Source organism: Schistocerca serialis, chromosome 1 (assembly GCF_023864345.2).
Source record: "Schistocerca serialis cubense isolate TAMUIC-IGC-003099 chromosome 1, iqSchSeri2.2, whole genome shotgun sequence".
In the NCBI taxonomy this organism is placed as follows: Eukaryota; Metazoa; Arthropoda; class Insecta; order Orthoptera; family Acrididae; genus Schistocerca; species Schistocerca serialis.
The window spans coordinates 690,359,957-690,377,808 of NC_064638.1; the positions used below are offsets into that span (position 1 = coordinate 690,359,957).

The window sequence follows — 17,852 nt, forward strand, 5'->3', positions numbered from 1 at the left end:
GGGGGGGGGGGGAACCTTGGGCGGGCGGGAGTTTGGGGGGGGAACCTTGGGCGGGCGGGAGTTTGGGGGGGGGGGAACCTTGAGGGGCGGGAGTTTGGGGGGGGAACCTTGGCGGGCGGGAGTCTGGGGGGGAACCTTGGGCGAGCGGGAGTTTGGGGGGGGGAACCTTGGGCGGGAGGGAGTTTGGGGGGGGGAACCTTTGGCGGGCGGGAGTTTGGGGGGGGGGAACCTTGGGCGGGCGGGAGTTTGGGGGGGGGAACCTTGGGTGGCCGGGAGTTTGGGGGGGGAACCTTGGGTGGCCGGGAGTTTGGGGGGGGAACCTTGGGTGGGCGGGAGTTTGGGGGGGAGGGGGATCCTTGGGCGGGCGGGAGATTGGGGGGGGGGGGGGAACCTTGGGCGGGCGGGAGAGAAGGGCGGGAGATTGGGGGGAGAGAAGGGCGGGAGATTGGTGGTGCAGGAGATTGGGAGGGGAGGAGATTGGGAGGGGGAGAGAAGAGTGGGAGGTACTATCATCTAAAATCATGTTTTGCTGACCACCTTCTGATTACAGATCACCTGCTTAAAGCTGTTCACAATGTCAACATTTTGCATACTGAGAATAAAGTTTGTAGATTAAATGTTCTCGAAGAATTAGAAATTTTTAAACAGCTTTCTCAAAGTGATGGCCTCATTCTCAATGAGCAGCTACAATTACATAATACAAGCTTCAACAGTATATAACCATTACTTGATATTTGTTTTCTTGTTCCCTCATGCAGTTACCGAAATATTTCTTCTATCTAAGTCGATTTATAACTGTTCGTTCATTAAACGGTTTAATTTAACTACATTTGATGTTATACCATTTTTCTATCCGCCGAGTTATTCAGCTCAATTTTTAACTCTGTAATGGCGTTTTTCAGCTTTTAAACTATACTTCGAAGCTCTTATGTAGAGAAATTATTACCATGTCTGCTGCTGTCAGATAAAATATTGCCTGTTACTTCATGTTCACACATTTCACCTTCTATATTTGGAATGTTAAATAGCCGGTTTGTATTTGCGGCTACTAGATGGCACTTTTGGTAGAACGTTCACATGACCGCAATTGCCTCAGTCTGATGCTACCACAGCTCAGCATATGGTGCAGCCCTTAGTGGCCTGCCTCTATGTTCTCTATTTTAATACTTTGTGACTAAAGCGTTATTGCTTCACATTTATTTTATGCGTGACATGCCAGTTTTTTATGTTTTATTTCTGTTGAAGGCATTCTTAGAAGTGGCTGAAACCTAGGTCAATAAGACTTCATTTTCACGTCCGAGGGCTCCAATTGTTTAATTTTATCTAAATAGTTATTTACTCAACTCTTAGCCTTCTTGTCAAGACACGAAATTCTCACCAAATGATACCATCAATATAGAATGACGTAATAACGGCTGCTGCTGTATTCAGTTTCTTCTATGAACAAACAGTAACACAGAACTGAAATATTACTAGGTTGTCTTCGTAAATCACAGGCTTCTCTCAAAATACTTCAGGCATACAATGTCAACAATACATCAATGAAACCTCTAGCCACATACATGATGAACTGGAAAGAGTATACCAAACTTACGTATCAAACAGAAAATATGATTGATACGTAAAATACGGGGAAGACAACCACTCACTTATAGTGAATAGATGTGTCGAGCACAGAAAGTGATAACAGAAAACAGTATTCCCAATAGCTTCTGAACACTAGCTCTGTTTCTAGAAATAGTATATTCATTCACACATGGAACCACACAGACAGCAAAATGCACACTCCTGTGGCCTCGGCAAGCTTCCAATCCTCCAACCACAGGTACTTTTCTGATTTTTCTGTATAACATTATACAATAATTCAAGTTGCAAACAGGCACAATTAAAAGACATTCACAAAAAGCTTTTGGCCACAGCCTTCGTCAGTAACAGACACAAGCACACACGACCACCAACTCCAGTAACCTCTGCCCAGAATTAATTGACATTTAACGTACATAATGCAGAAAACACGAAAATCATGTTCAACATCATACACACAGGAGAAACTTGCTGATAATTTTTGTGAGTGTATGGAGCACCATGAACTGTTAGAACAGCAACCACTGTTGTGGCTTCCTTTGATGCAGCAGCAGAGAGAGAGGCGCGCCGACAGCAGCGCACTCAGTAACAACAATGGACTTGGGAGTCTCATCACATCATCATTTCAGTTAAGTCCCACAAGTTCCCAAAAATGGTTTCAAAATTGCTGGTGCAAGAAAGTGTATGGGTAAGGGAGTGAGTGAGACTTCAGAAAGTACACAATGTGACTCCTGATGTTCCACAGCAACAGAAAAAGGTTCAACGAATAAACGCAACTTTCAACATACAGGTAGCCCAAAAATTATATCCAATGAAATAACAACATGCTGCACAGAATCTTATGGAAAGAGCTGAATGTGCCCTTGAGTGTCACCCGTGGCCAGAGGGTTAAATTCACAAAGCGAAACAGTGATACAAGGAGCCCTTGAGGCTCAATCCTTGGCCCTTTCATTTTTCTAGCATATATTAACGTCATTGTACATCATTTTAACCCACACAATGAACATTATGCTGATGACACCTCAGTTTTATTCTATGCCAAAGTCTATTAGGAAATGGAATTTTCAGCAACTAATGGCATATTAAAATTAAGCACTTAAGGGCTAAATGTCAGTGTAAGTAAATACTAGATGCTAATGCTTGCCACTGGCAGCTCACACCAGACCAAGTATGTGGGATAATGGCAGCAGAAACAATCAGCTGCAAATTCCAAAGCTGCCTAGCTGGACTCTAAACTTCATCGAATCAGCAATATTAATGTTATATGTAGTAAAACTTAGTAATGGCCTGTATCACCCTCACCATCTGTTCAAAATGCTCACCCATACTCTGAGTACTGTGTATCATGGGGCAATTTATCTCTATCTTAACTACTGCATAAAAACATGAGGTTGTGCTGCAGATGTACGCCTTAACAGAGCACTGCTGCTATGTAAATGAAGGTGGAGGTTTATACAATTCTTACCATGAAGTTCTTATACCACACAAATACTTCAACCATCTATCCTTTGCACCTCTAATCATTTTTTTGTCTCACAGAAAACTTAGGTAATTAAATGTAATGATATACATGAATGTAGCACTAGGTCCTAAGGTAACTACTTCAGACAAAGATTTTTGTAATTACTATCTGTCATATTAAAATCTGTATTATATCATATCATTTGACGACTCCACGCAAAATAACTATTCCTACGAACACTCCATCTTTAGCTATGAAATCATTTATAAGCCTCCCATACACATACATGGACATATTCTTCAAATAACAGAAAAAGGCTGTTAGAATAAAAACTGAAAGTAGTAACTGAGCTCCCTGTAATGATTTGCTTAAACAATTGGTGACTGTAACTGTACCATGTCAGTTCATTTACCAACCTGTTAAGCACATCACAAAGAACATCAGCAATTGTTTCACAAACAGCAGCATCCATAATCATGGAACAAGAGCCACACCAAATTTACATTTAGCAGGAGTAAATGAACAAAAAATACAAAAGAGTTTTATCTACAAGGGAATAAAATGGCACAAAAAATTGCCCAAGCACATTAAAGAGACAACTAAGACCCAAAGTTATTTAAAACATGACTCTTAAATAATTCATACTACGAAGACAAGGATTATGTAGATAAGACAGTATGAGGAATAGCAAAAATATTATTTAATAATAAACAACTGTCATTCTACAATAAATTGTCACAACTAAGCGATTCGTCTGCAGACTGTGAAGCATTCATTAAAGAGAAGTATATTGTGGGGTGGGGGGGGGGGGGGCAGCATGTTCAGCAACTGGGAGATCCAACTGTCTCTTGCTCAGACTTGCGGTGGCCATTCATGCGGACAGTCAGTTTGTTAGCTGTCATGTCCTCATAGAAAGCAGCATAGTGTCTGCAGCTAGCCCTGCCTTTGATGGGGTAGGAGATGCCTGTGGCAGGACTAGAGCAAGTGGTAATATAAGGATGTATGAGAAAAGTCTTGCATCTATGTCTGTTGCAGGAATGAGCCATGAGGCAAGAGGTTGGGAGCAAGTGTGGAGGAAGTATGGACAAGACTACTGCGTATGTTCAGTGGACTGCAGAACAATACTGTAGAAGGGGTGAGGAGACTAATGGGGGAAGATATTCCTCATTTCAAGACATGGCAAGAGGTAGTCAAAAATGAATGGTGGAGAAGGTGTTTAGATTCTGGCGGAATGTCAATAGCATGTCCGAACACTCGGGCCAGATCGTGAAGATGTCATCTTCACGAATCTGGACCACGTGAGCTGTTCGAGACTCTGGGTGATTAGAGAGCATTCCTCTAGATGGCACTTGTTTAGGCCGGCATATGAAGGTGCCATCTGGGTACCACAGATTTGTTTGTAGGTGGTGCCTTCAAAGGAGAAGTAACTGTGAACATGATGTGCTTAACTTTAACAACTGCTTCGCAGACTAGATTCATCCTACAAACACCAGCTTTAGTGAACTGTGCAGGTGGAAATGGAAACTCTCTCTACAACACATCTTTCATTCCCATGAACCCCCCCCCCCTCAACCTTCACTAGTCCCTGACCTCCACCTACATGCTACCTTCCCCCCCTTCCCACTCCAGTTCTACAAATACCTTCTACCCCACCAACATATCTGCCTATTTCCCATTATCTACTTCTCTTCTCTCCCCTCTACTTCCCACCCCAATTCTTCCAGCACAGCCTCACAACACTACATATATCTGCCCTATCATGTTCCCTCAAGCCCCTGGACACTCCCACATGCAGCACATCACCTTTCTCCAGCTCTATCCTGCTACCCCTCCAATCCCCATGCAGTTTCCTACCTCCACCTCCCACCCCAGCGGATGGCTGCTCACATCAGATGTAATAACAGTTAGGCCCCAGCACCAGAACACAGTGTCCATGTGTGTGCAAGTTGTGCTTGTGTGAATGTGAGCGTGAGCGTGTGTTGGGGCATGCGCACAGTGCAGTGTGCGCATGTTTTGTGGGCAGTAATGAGTAGTGAAGTACATTTTAGTAAGATAATATTACTATTTACATAAATAATAATTGTTTTAAGTGTTTTGTTTTTCATTTAAGATGATAAGTTTAATATCATTTTGTAAATAATCTACAGACAAATGATAAACTAACCAAGAACCTGTTGTTAATTTATTTGGAATACAAAATGTAAACTTTCCTGTCAGATGAATGCCACACCAAACCAGTGGAGTAGCTCTGCCCTGCAATTCTGCAGTTACATATTTAGCAACTGGCAAAAATTCTTTAACAAGTGAATAACCTAAAATTAGCATGCAGTTTGCATTTTCTGCGATTCTTCACTTCCCTCTTGAAAAATAGAGGAAGGAGAAAACCAGTGGTGGGGAGCGAGAGGTGAAGAATGTGATACAAAATCTGAAATGACTATTTTTTCCACTACAAATATTTAAAAGTAGGTGACAACTGATCAATATACTTTTTATTTTAACAATTTATGTTGTCTGATGAAACTAACTTGAGTCTATAAATGGCAGGCGGTTGCTGATGATGTCCTGTGAATGTTGCAGCCTCCTCTCTAGAGATTGGCTATGTTGCCTCAGTTCACACAGCTCTGCAGTGGTTTGTTCAAGCGCTTTTCCCTGAGCCTCCACCCCACGATTCAATGCTGCCTTTTCACCTTCCAGCGATTCAATAACAGCCTGTATGGGAGGAAAAATGTTTTATTTCATGTTGCCTTCTGTACATTTTTCTTAAAGTAAAAAATAAATTTAACACACGACGAATACATTCTTATTAATACACAATACACAATACTGTGGAACATCAATGCTATGTACTTACATGTTTAATACATTCTTATTAACCACACGCTACGCCATTCTTTGGTATGTACTCAGTTCGAACCTTGTAGATAACATTCACGTGCTGTCTTTGGATAATAAATTAGCACCTCTTAAAGAAAATTATTTCCAGAAAGCGTAGTGTACATGGCTAATTAAAAATACTACTTCAAGAAGAGCTAGAAAAATAATTCCATAATTACAAACTTCATCATCCAATATTTTAACTTTATTATTCTTTGCTCTTGTACAGTAAACTGAATCACTCTCCTGAATCCATTTGCACTCCATTATATACCATTGATATTTTAAATTTCTTTTTAAATGGCAACTCTTCTCCACACACCAGAAATTCATCATGTTGCTTGTAACCATCCACCCTGTACCATACCAACACCAATATGCATTTGAGGCCATATGTTTTCATCTATTTCCACTTTTTCAGTATAAACTTTCAACTTCACAAGAAGTTAAACTAAGGCCCAGACAGTCCAGCAGCTGGACATACTCTATGTGAACATATGCTTCAGTGAAAGCAGGCATAACACAATAATACATGGGTGAGTTGAAGTAGTGTCACTTTTAGTACCCCTCCTACAAAGGGTATCTTGATAACAAGTCAGACATGTAGCACCAAGCTACGACAACTGCCATCTGTGTAACCAGTGTATCACTTGGACCACGTTTCTTGCACAGACACCCATATACTACTGTTCCATGCTGAAGTACACAGTCTATCATGTGCTGCTGAGATTACAATGACCCTGCTTCGTTTCTGGACTCTCTTGGTTTCATTGTTGGTATACATTCAGTGCATGGCTTACAGCAACTATTGCTCTGTTAATGGTTTACATTTTGCATCAGTCGTGGACAGGAAAGTGGCAACAAGGGCTTGCCCTATTGTGCAATCTGCAACACTGAGATTTGGCAATTACAGTCGTCACTGCAGAGGCAGCAGCAGTACTGGGAAAAACAAAACCTGCAACAAGAACAAAATTCTGCTATCCTGCAGCTTATCTCAACAGTAACAATGAAAATCAACCAGTGGTAACACCTATGTTCCCATCGCCATTCACCTGTTCCGGCGACACTTCAGAGAGCTGTAGTGTATAGGCTTTTTGAACTGCACTGTCTAGCCTATAGCATTTCCAATACACTCTCAATCCTTAATTAAATGTCTTTCAGGGAACTATGTGCTCTGTTAACTGAATACTATGGTCAGCAGATGCACCTTTTTGCAACTAGGCTACAAGTCAGTCAGCGACATATACAATACGGACTGTCTTAAGCAGCATGGGCTGTCAACTTGTAGGGTCTCGCATGCCAGTGCAATTTTTCGGCCTTATCAGGACAAGTGCAGAGAGTGAGCACACTAGTCATTTGGAGCTCCAATGTTAGGCAGGTAATGGAACCCCTCATGGAAATAGCATTCTGGGCAGGAAAGAATGCCAGTGTGCACTCAGTATAAGGGAGGGGGGGGGGGGGTCTTGTCCATGACACGGAGGTGTCCCTGCAGGTGGCTGTCAGGTGCACTAGGTGCAACTGGCTTCAAACAGTGTCATATGTAATCACAAATTATGCCTGCAGTTTAGGTTCTGGCGCCATCCTCGGCTCCTTTTGGTGGAGAGGTGATTTGGTAACGTCAGCTAGCATCGCACATGGGGTGCAGGCTATGCTCGCTATTTGTAGCATAATATCCAAGGCTGATAACAGTCCTCTGGTTTGGAGCAGAGTGGAAGGTCTAAACCAGAGACTCTGCAACAGTATCATATGCAAGTTTCTTGACCTCCATTACTGGGTGCAGAAACATAGGGTTACCTTTAATAGATCAGGTGTGAACTCACGCAGGAAGCGGCTACTATGTTAGCAGAGTACATGTGGTGTGCACACAGTTTTTCGTAGATCAGAGAAAGCCCCCTCCCATCAGAACTGGAGATGAATTGCCTGCCAAAATTGAAGTTACAACAACCATAATATTCTCAGAGAAGGCTCGTCCTTGCAGTTCTGATATAGAAAAGGTTAGTACATTGAGGTGAGAAAAGTCATAGGATGCCAATATCATGGTGGACCTCTTTTTGCCCGGCACAGTGCAGCAACTCAGCATGGTATGGATTCAACAATTTGTTGGAAGTCCCCTGCAGAAATATTGAGCCATGCTGCCTCCATAGTGTCCATAGTTGAGGAAGTGTTGCTGGTGCTACATTTTGTGCACAAACTGACCTCTTGATTATCTTCCATAAATGTTCAATGCGATTTACTTTAGGCAATCTGGATGTCCAAATCATTCGCTCAAATTGTCCAGAATGTTCTTCAATCTGGTGGCATAGCACACAGTCATCATTAAAAATTACATTGTCATCTGGAAATATGAAGTCCATGATTAGCTGCAGTCAATCTCCAAGCAGCCAAACATAACCAATTCCAGTCAATGATTGGTTCTGTTGGCCCAGAAAACCCAGTCCATTGCATGTAAATGGAGCCCACACCATTATGGAGCCCGCACCATTATGGAGCCACCACCAGCTTGCACAGCACCTTGATGCAAACTTGGGTCAATGGCTTTGTGGGGTCTGCACCACATCCAGTCCTACCATCAGCTATTACCAACCGAAACTGGGATTCATCTGACTGGGCCACACTTATCCAGTTGTCCAGAGTCCAACAAAAATGGTCACAAACCAAGGAGAGGCACTGCAAGCAATAGCATGCCATTAACAAAGGCACTCGCATCGGTCGTTTGCTGTCATAGTCCATTAACGCTAAATTTCATCACACTGTCCAAACGGATACCAAGCAGTGTTGCTTGTCTGTTAGTACTGAGGACTCTACACAAGCACCACTGCTCTCAGTCGTTAAATGAAGGCCGTCAGCCACTGCGTCGTCTGTGGTGAGATGTAATGGCCAAGATTTTGTATTCTCAGCACACTCTTGACATTGTGGATCTCTGAATACTGGATTCCCTAATGGTTTCTGAAATGGAGTGTCCCATGCATCTAGTACCAACTACCATCCTGCATTCAAAGCCTATTAATTCCCACTGTGTGGCCATAATCACATAAGAAACTTCTTCACATGAGTCACCTGAGTATGAATGACAGCTCCACCAGTGCACTGCCCTTTTATACCTTGTGCAGGTGATACTACTGCCATCTGTTACTGGCTCAGGTAGCATTAGGAACAGATAGTTGGTTGAAACTGGAAATAAATAGCAATGAAGCATAAATTAAGATGGGAATCTTGATTGTAAGAATAGGTTAGCTGTCCATGGTGGCGGCATATTTATTGCAGTAAATAACGCGATAATTTCTAGCAAGGATATTATGGATTCCAAATGTGAATTAATCTGGGTGAAGTCATGCATCAAAGGTCAGTCAAAAATGGTAATCTGATCCTTTTAGAGACCGCCTCAGTCAAGTGCTGTAGTGGTAGAGTACTTCAGAGAGAAGCTGAAGAATGTCAGTAATTCTTACCATGCTGCTGATATGAGGGGAGGACTTCAACGTGACAGGTAGAGATTGGGAGTAAGGCTATCAAAACTGGTCCCAGAATATGTGACATTATTCTACATGTCTTGTCCGAAAAGTACTTCGAGCAGATAGGCAGAGAACCAACTCGTGAAGGTAATTTCTCAGACCACCTAGCAACAAACACAGCTGAACTTATCAAATCAGTTAACACAGAGGAAGGTATCAGTGACTATAAGGCTGTGATAGCAACTGTGACAAAGTATTTTACAAAGATGGTTGGTTGGTTTAAAAGAGGGGGGCAGAAGGGATCAAACTGCCAGGTCATCAGCCCCTTGCTCCCGGTAAAATAATTACACAAGAGAAAGAAGAAAAGAAAGGACACATACGGCACAATAACAGGAGAAAAGAAGAAACAGAAGGACAATCAACACTACTATGGACAAAACAAAAAGAAAACCACAGAGAAACAAGAAACAGATAGAAGGGATAAAAACAAGAGAGCAGATGATCTCAGCTGGCCGACCATGAGAATAAAAAGGAAAAGCAAGCCACTCTGCAACACATAAAAACATCCACCCTCAAAGCATTAGAGTGCAGAGCACAAAGGGACAAAGGACATGCGCTAAAACTTACATAGATTGCTAAAACCCACTGTCATGTATAAAGCGTAACACTAAATTAGCTGATGAGGTGTTGTCAGCTAAAATTAATGGCAACGAGTCTGGTAATTGAAGAGTCCGTTGCAGCACCAAGATAGGGCCACTGTCAGCCGGGCGCCGCACCGACACTGAGACGGGCATCAGGGTGCAGGAGGTAGCCGTGCGTCACCCAAGTGTGACCAAGCAGAGCCGGTAGAGACCCTGTGAGAGGCCCGCATGGAGGACTGCCACACATTCGTAGTCTCCTTAATGGCATGAAGCTTGTTGTGCATGCTAAGCTTATGCCATTTTGTCTCCCAAAGCCGCAAAAGCTTGCAGCATAGTACTGAATGCAGGTCAGTTGCAGAGAAGCCGAACTCCATAAGCAGTATCCGCGTAGCCTGTTTGGCCACCCTGTCGGCAAGTTCATTGCCTGGGATTCTGATGGGACCTGGGGTCCAGACAAACACCACTGAACGACTGGACCATTTCAGGTCATAGATGAACTCCTGGACGGTCGCTACCAAAGGATGACGAGGGTAGCACTGGTCGACAGCTTGTAGGCTGCTCAAGGAGTCCGTACACAGAAGAAACGATTCCCCAGGGCATAAACGAATGTGTTCAAGAGCAAGAGATACAGCCACCAGCTCGGCAGTGAAATCACTGCATCCATCAGGCATGGAATGCTGCTCAATATGTCCACCATGGACATACGTGAAGCCAACATGAGCATCAGCCACCAAGCCGTCAGTGTAAACCACTTTGTGGCCCCGGTATGTGTCAAGAATCGAGAGGAAGTGGCAGTGGAGAGCCACGGGGTTAACTGAGTCCTCAGGGCCATGTGAAAGGTCCAGGCAAAGCCACAGCCTAGGAGTACACCATGGAGGTGTACGTGAATGTACCTCAACTATAGGTGGTACAGGCAAGGACTCCAGTTCGGAAAGAAGGGATCGAACACAAACTGCAATTGGAAGCCCTGACCTGGGCCGCCGGCACAAGAGATGAACTGCCGTGGGTGGGAAAATGAGATGGTGATCAGGATGCACATGAGAACTACGAACTTGTGAAATGTAACTGGCCAGCAGTTGCGCATGCCTAACTTGTAATGGAGGGACTCCGGCCTCCACAAGGACGCTTGTCACTGGACTCGTCCTACAAGCTCCTGTCACTAGGTGAACGCCACAGTGATGCACTGGGTCAAGTAAATGCAATGCTGAGGGTGCCACCAAACCATAAACCAGACTCCCATAGTCAAGGCGGGATTGGACAAGGGCTCTGTGTAGAGCTGCAGCAGCATAGAGCTATTTGCACTCCAGTTGGTGTTGCTCAGGCAGCAGCGGCCATTGATGTGCTTCCAGCACTTCCGCTTAAGATGACAAAGGTGAGAAAGCCATGTCAATCAGGCATCGAAAACCAGTCCTAAGAATCGATATGACTCCAGTACAGTGAGCGGATTGTCATTAAGGTAAAGTTAGGGTTCTGGATGAACAGTACGACGACTTTGCGGCTGAAAACTGGAAGCCGTGGGCTAGAGCCCACGACTGCACCTTGTGGATGGCTCCCTGTAGGCACCACTCAGCAACACCAGTACTAGTGGAGCAGTATGAAATGCAGAAGTTGTCTGCATACAGAGAAGATGAGACAGACGGCCCTACAGCTGCTGCTAGACAACTGCTGGCCACTAAAAATAGAGATACATACCCTGCGGGACCCCATTCTCCTGGATATGTGGGAGGGGGGTGGGGACGAGGGGGGAGGGGGGGGGGAAGTACGGGGGAAGTACGGGAGGCACCAACCTGGACATGGAAAGTATGAAGCAACTTCAACAGGAAATTTTGGATAAAAGTCAGGAGCGGCCCTTGGAGACCTCACTCGCATAATGTGGTAAGTATACGATGTCGCCAGGTCGTATACGCTTTTCGTAAATCAAAAAAGACGCAACCATGTGTTGGCGTCAGGAAAAGGCTGTTCGGGTGACAGACTCGAGGGACACAACATTATCAGTGGTAGTGTGACCCTGGCGGAAGCCATCCTGACATGGAGCCAGCAGGCCACATGACCCCAGGACCCGACCCAACCCAACCGCCGATACACCGTATGTTCCAGCAGCTTACAAAGAAAGATGGCGAGACTGAGGGTCCCGTAGCTATCAACATGAAGCGGGTTTTTACCGGGTTTGAGCACCAGAATGATGGTGCTCTCCCACCATTGCAATGGAAAGATGCCATCGCACCAGATCCAGTTGAAGATGATGAGGAGATGTCGCTTGTAGTCAGATGAGAGATGCTTAATCATCTGGCTGAGGATCTGATCAGGACCAGGAGCTGTGTCGGGTTAATGTACAAGGGCACTGAGGAGCTCCCACTCTATAAATGGGGCATTATAGGACTCACTGTGGCATGTGGTGAATTAGAGGACGTTCCCTTCCAGCCACCATTTGAGTGTGCGAAAGGCTGGGGGGGGGGGGGGGGGGGGGGGGGGGGGGGGAATTCTCCGACGCAGAGGCTCGAGCAAAGTGCTTGGCAATCGCATTTGTGTCGGCAGATAACACACCATTTATGGTAACACTGGGGACACCAGTTGGGGTCTGGTATCCGAAAACAAGTTTTATCTTTGCCCAGACTTGGGAAGGTGACATATGGCATCCAATGGTCAAGACATAACTCTCCCAACACTCCTGCTTCTGTCGTATGATAAGTTGGCGAATGCAGGCATGGAGCCGTTTAAAGGCTATGAGGTGCTCCAGGGAAGGGTACCACTTATGCCGCTGTACAGCTCGCCGACACTCATTAATTGTTTCAGGGACTTCCAGCAACCACCAAAAGACTGCCTTTCGGCGGGGGCACCATAAAGAGTGAGGGGTCGTGTTTTCTGCCACATTGTTGTAGTCAACTACTCAACCATCACATCGATGTTACCATAGGGGGAGATTCAAGTGACAACAGAGGTGAAAGTTTCCCAGTCCGCCTTGTTCAAAGCCCATCTGGGCAGGCGTCCATGAGTCTGACACTGGGGCAATGATAGGAAGATGGGGAAGGGGTCACTACCACACAGGTCGTCGTGCTCTCCAGTGGATAGATGGGAGAAGTCCTGGGCTGCAAATTGATAAATCAATGGCTGACTAACTACCATGAGCCGCACTGAAATGTGTGGCAGTCCCAGTATTTAAAAGGAAGAGGTAGAATTGCAAAAGTGAAGTTTCGACATCTCTGCCTCGACCACTAAGCACGGTGCCACCCCCAAGGTGTTACGGGCATTAAAATCTCCCCAAAGTAGGAAAGGTTTAGGGAGTTGATCAATCAGTGCAGTTAATACATTCAGGGATACTGCACCATCTGGAGGAAGATATACATTGCACACAGTTATTTCCTGCGTCGTCAGTATTCTGACAGCCACAGCTTCAAGAGTGGTTTGAAGGGGAACATGTTCACTACAGACTGAGTTTAGGACATAAACACAAACTCCACCTGACACTCAATTATAGTCGCTATGGTTCCTTTCATATCCCGTATAGCTGCGGAGAGCAGGGGTCCGCATTGACGGGAACCAGGTTTCCTGGAGGGAAATGCAGAAAGCAGGTGTAAAGCTTAACAGCTGCTGTAGCTCAGCCAGGCGGTGGAAAAAACTGCCGCAATTTCACTGGAGGATGATGTTATTGTGAGCCTGGGAAGGCATGGAAGATTCAATAGGCCAGTTTACACCTCAGTGTCACCTGCTGCCACCGACTTTTTGCCTGAGCAGTCTATACCCAGTGTGTCTGAGGGTCTGGTGAGATCTAGGTCCTCAGTGGATGCCAGAATCTCCACCTCATCCGCAGACAAAGAGCTTGTAGGTAGCAGTGGTGTGCGTGCCACCACAATTTCCTTGGTCTTGAGGACCTTCTTTTTGGATTTCTCTCACTGCTCCTCAAGTTTCCCTGGCTGGGAGGACTTCAGTGATTCAGTCTCCAGGACTGGACGATGAGCATCAAGCCCTACGGCCAGCTGCTTTTGGGCTCTTCAGCCACTGGTGGATGTAATCTTTCCCATTAGCAGAAATCTGGGAAGGGAGTGACCCAAGGGAACCCTTCCTAGCGAGAGGAGCACAAGACGACTTACGCTTCTCTAGCTCAGAGGTGAGGACTGAAATCCTCGATGGTTGAAGGGGGGGGGAATTGCTCCCGAAGTAGGTGGTACAGGAGCAATAGGGAGGGAAGTGTCCCCCACCATCAAGGGGGCAGGTGTAGTCTTGTGGTTCTGAGAGGCGACAGGAATGCGAGGAACTGAAGGGGCAACAACCGTTCTCATGGCATCAGCGTAAGAGGAGGTCTTAGCCACAGGATGTAGGCGCTCAAATTTCCTCTTAGCCTCAGTGTAGGTCAGTCAGTCCAATGTTTTATATTCCATGATTTTCCTCTCTTTCTGTAAAATGCAGTCTGGCGAGCAAAGTGAATGATGCTCTCCGCAGTTGACACAGATGAGAGGCAGGCCACATGGAGTATCGGGATGTGATGGACGTTCACAAGCTCAACACGTGTTGCTGGAATTACTGCGGGATGACATATGGCCGAAATTCCAGCACTTAAAGCACCGCATCGGGAGAGAGGGATATATGGCTTGATGTCACAGCTGTAGACCATCACCTTGACCTTCACGGGCAGTGTGTCACTCTCGAAAGCCAAGATGAAGGCACAGGTGGCAACCTGATTATTCCTCCGACCCCGATGGACATGCCAGACGAAATGAACACCTCTCTGCTCTAAAGTGGCGTGCAGCTTGTCGTCAGACTGCAAAAGATGGTCCCTGTGGAATATAATACCCAGGACCATAATTGAGCTCTTATGGGGACTGATGGTGATGGAAACATCCCCCAACTTGTCACAAGCGAGTAATGCCTGTGACTGGGCATAGGATGCTGTTTTTATCAAGACTGACTCCGAGCACATTTTGGACAAAGTCCTCCACCTCCCCCAAACTTGTCCTCTAAATGCTCCACAAAAAACTGAGGCTTCATGGAAATGAAGGATTCCCTTTCAACTCTCGTACATACGAGGTACCGGGGTGAATAAGCTTCACTACCACCCTTAGCCTAGCGTTCCTCCCATGGAGTGGACGAGGAGGGGAAAGATTTGGGGTCATATTTACTAGCATTGAAGTTAGACTCAGCCCACTTAGAGACTGCTGGCGGCATATGACCAGCAAGAGATGACGTACTATGCTTCATGGCGTCTCATCCGCCCTGATGCCACCCACTCCGACTGGGGGTCCTCCCCACTTATGCCACCCTGCCTCAGCAAGGGCCACCTGGCAGGATGGCCATTGCCAGGAGTCCCGATGCCCCAGGGGAATGGGCATGTACCCCTTGGCATACGTGGCGAGTTAACAGTGCAGGCATCAACAGAGCTATCCCAGTGTGGTCAGATGGCTACAACCAACAGGGTTCAAGGCGGCCCCACCACAACAGACAGGCTACCATGCTGGATATGAGGTGCTACAAAGTCCATGGTCATCGTCGGCGCAGAAAGCGACACTGCATAGAACATGGTGGAAAACGCGCACAGGAAGGTGTCCTTGCCCAAGAGATGGGGAATGAGCGGGACTGCAATGCGATGACAAAAAAGTGGGCTATGGATCTCAATGCACGATGGACACAATGCACCATGTAAGGTGCCCTTCCCCTATTGGCTCGCTCTTTGGGAAAATTTAGAAACATGGAGATCAAACCCAGTAGGGGACCATCACATAAAGGCCAAAATGTGAGAGACTCCTTTTAGTCGCCTCTTACAACAGGCAGGAATACCTTGGGGCATATTCAGTAAGAGTAGCAGGGTACAAATTGCAGAGCATCTTAGTAGTCGGGATCAAAAATTCAGCAATAAGGATGAAGATGTGGAGCACAAGTAGAAACAATTCAAAAGCATTGTTCAATATGCTTTAGACGAGTACGTTTCGAGTAAGATCTTAATGGATGGGAAAGACTAACAGTGGTTTAATAGCCATGTTAGAAAACATGCAACGTAATTAAAGGGAGCTTCAAAGATTCAAGAGAAGTGAAAACCTAACTGACAAACAAAAGCTGAACGAAGTGAAAATGAGTATAAGCACAACAATGAGAAAAGCATTCAGTGACTTGAGTGAACAATTTTGTCAACATCTGAGTAAAAATTCTCAAGAGGTTTCGGTCTTAAGTAAAAATGAGTAAGCAGTTCGAAAATCTCTACTCATTCACTCAATGACCACACTGGCACTGTAATGGAAGATAACAGAGAAAAGGCAAAATACTGAATTCAGTCCAGAAACTGTTTCCTGCAGAAGATTGTAACACAGCCCCTCCTTCCAAGCATCGCACAAATGCTGAAATGTCCGATACTGAAATAACCGACTGTGGAACACAAAGCATAGCTACAAAGCATAGTAATGGAATGGTATCAGGATACTTTTAAGATTCTATAAAGATTATGCGAAAGAACTGGCTCCCATTTTAGCAGCCGTTTATGATAAATTACTGTAGCAAAGAAGGGTACTTATCAACTGGAAAGAAGTGCACGTCATTCCCATTTTCAACAAGGACTGCATGACAGATGCACGTAACTGTAAGCCTATACTGTTGACATCGATCTGTTGTAGAATTATGGAATCTGTTTTATGCTCGAGAATTATGATGTTTTTGGAGTACAAAAATCTCTTCTATAAAAAATCAACATGGATTCCACAAACAGAGAAACAACACAGATTCCACAAACAGAGATATTGCAAAGTTCAGTTCTGTCTGTTCCTCCATGAGATCCACAGCGCTGTAGACAATGGTGCTCAGGTTGCTGCCGTGTTGCTTGACTTCAAGAAGGCATTTGACACCATCCCACACTGTCAGTTAGGGAAATAAATATGATCTTACTGAGTATTGGACCAGATGTGTGACTATATTCAAGACTTCCTTGCAGACAGAACTCAACACGTTGCTCGTAACAGAACAGAATCGACTAGTGTAAAGGTAATTTTCAGAGCATCCCAAGGAAGTGAGCTAGAGCCATTGCTTTTTACAGTGTATATAAATGATCTAGTAGGAACCATTACAAGGTGCTTAAGAACATTTTCAGATGATGCCTTTGTCTATAAGAAAGTAACAATGCCAGAAGACAATATCTGTTAACAGAATGACATACTGAGGATTGTTGCATGGTGCAGGTTCTGGCAGTTGGCCCTGAAGATAAACAAATGTAACTTATTGCGCATATATAGGAAAAGAAATCTGCTACTGTAGAACTACACTATTAATGACAAACTGCTAGGAAAAGTATCTACTGTAAAATATTTAGGAGGAGCAACTTTAAGTGGAATGACTACATAAAACAAATAGCAAGAAAGACGGATGCCAGACAGATTCATAGGAAGAATCTTACACAAATGTAACTCATCCACAATTAAACTGGCTTATAATGCCCTTGTTTGTCTGGCTGTTGAGTACTGTTCATCAATGCGAGGTTCCTTACCAGGTAGGACTGATGGAAGGAATGCAGAAGATCAAACGAAGGGCAATGCGAGAGCATTACAGAGACACTCAACAAACTCCGGTGGCAGACATTACAAGAGGATCATTGTGCATCACAGAAAGGTTATGCTATTGAAATTTTGAGAGAGCACTTTCTGGGAAGAGTCAGACAAGAGATAACTTCCTCCCACTTACATCTCACAAAGTGACCACGACGAGAGAATTCGAGAACTTAGGGCTCATACAGAGGCTTACCCACAACCATTCTTCCCATGCGCCATTCGCAAGTCAAACAGAGTACGGGGGATCAGTTAGTGGTACCAGAAGTACTCTCCACGATACACTGTTAGGTGGCTTGCGGGGTATGACGTAGATGTGGATATC

The 17,852-nt window shown here is 45.0% G+C and overlaps 1 protein-coding gene across 1 annotated transcript in view; it reads right to left on the minus strand.

Annotated features, from left to right (window-relative positions):
* Positions 1 to 17,852, minus strand: part of LOC126480650 (protein phosphatase 1 regulatory subunit 21) — a 200,122-nt gene that overhangs the window by 106,283 nt on the left and 75,987 nt on the right. The window contains exon 5 of the mRNA XM_050103882.1: positions 5,572 to 5,755. Within this exon, the coding sequence (XP_049959839.1) occupies positions 5,572 to 5,755 (184 nt within the window). The remainder of the gene's footprint in view (positions 1 to 5,571; positions 5,756 to 17,852) is intronic.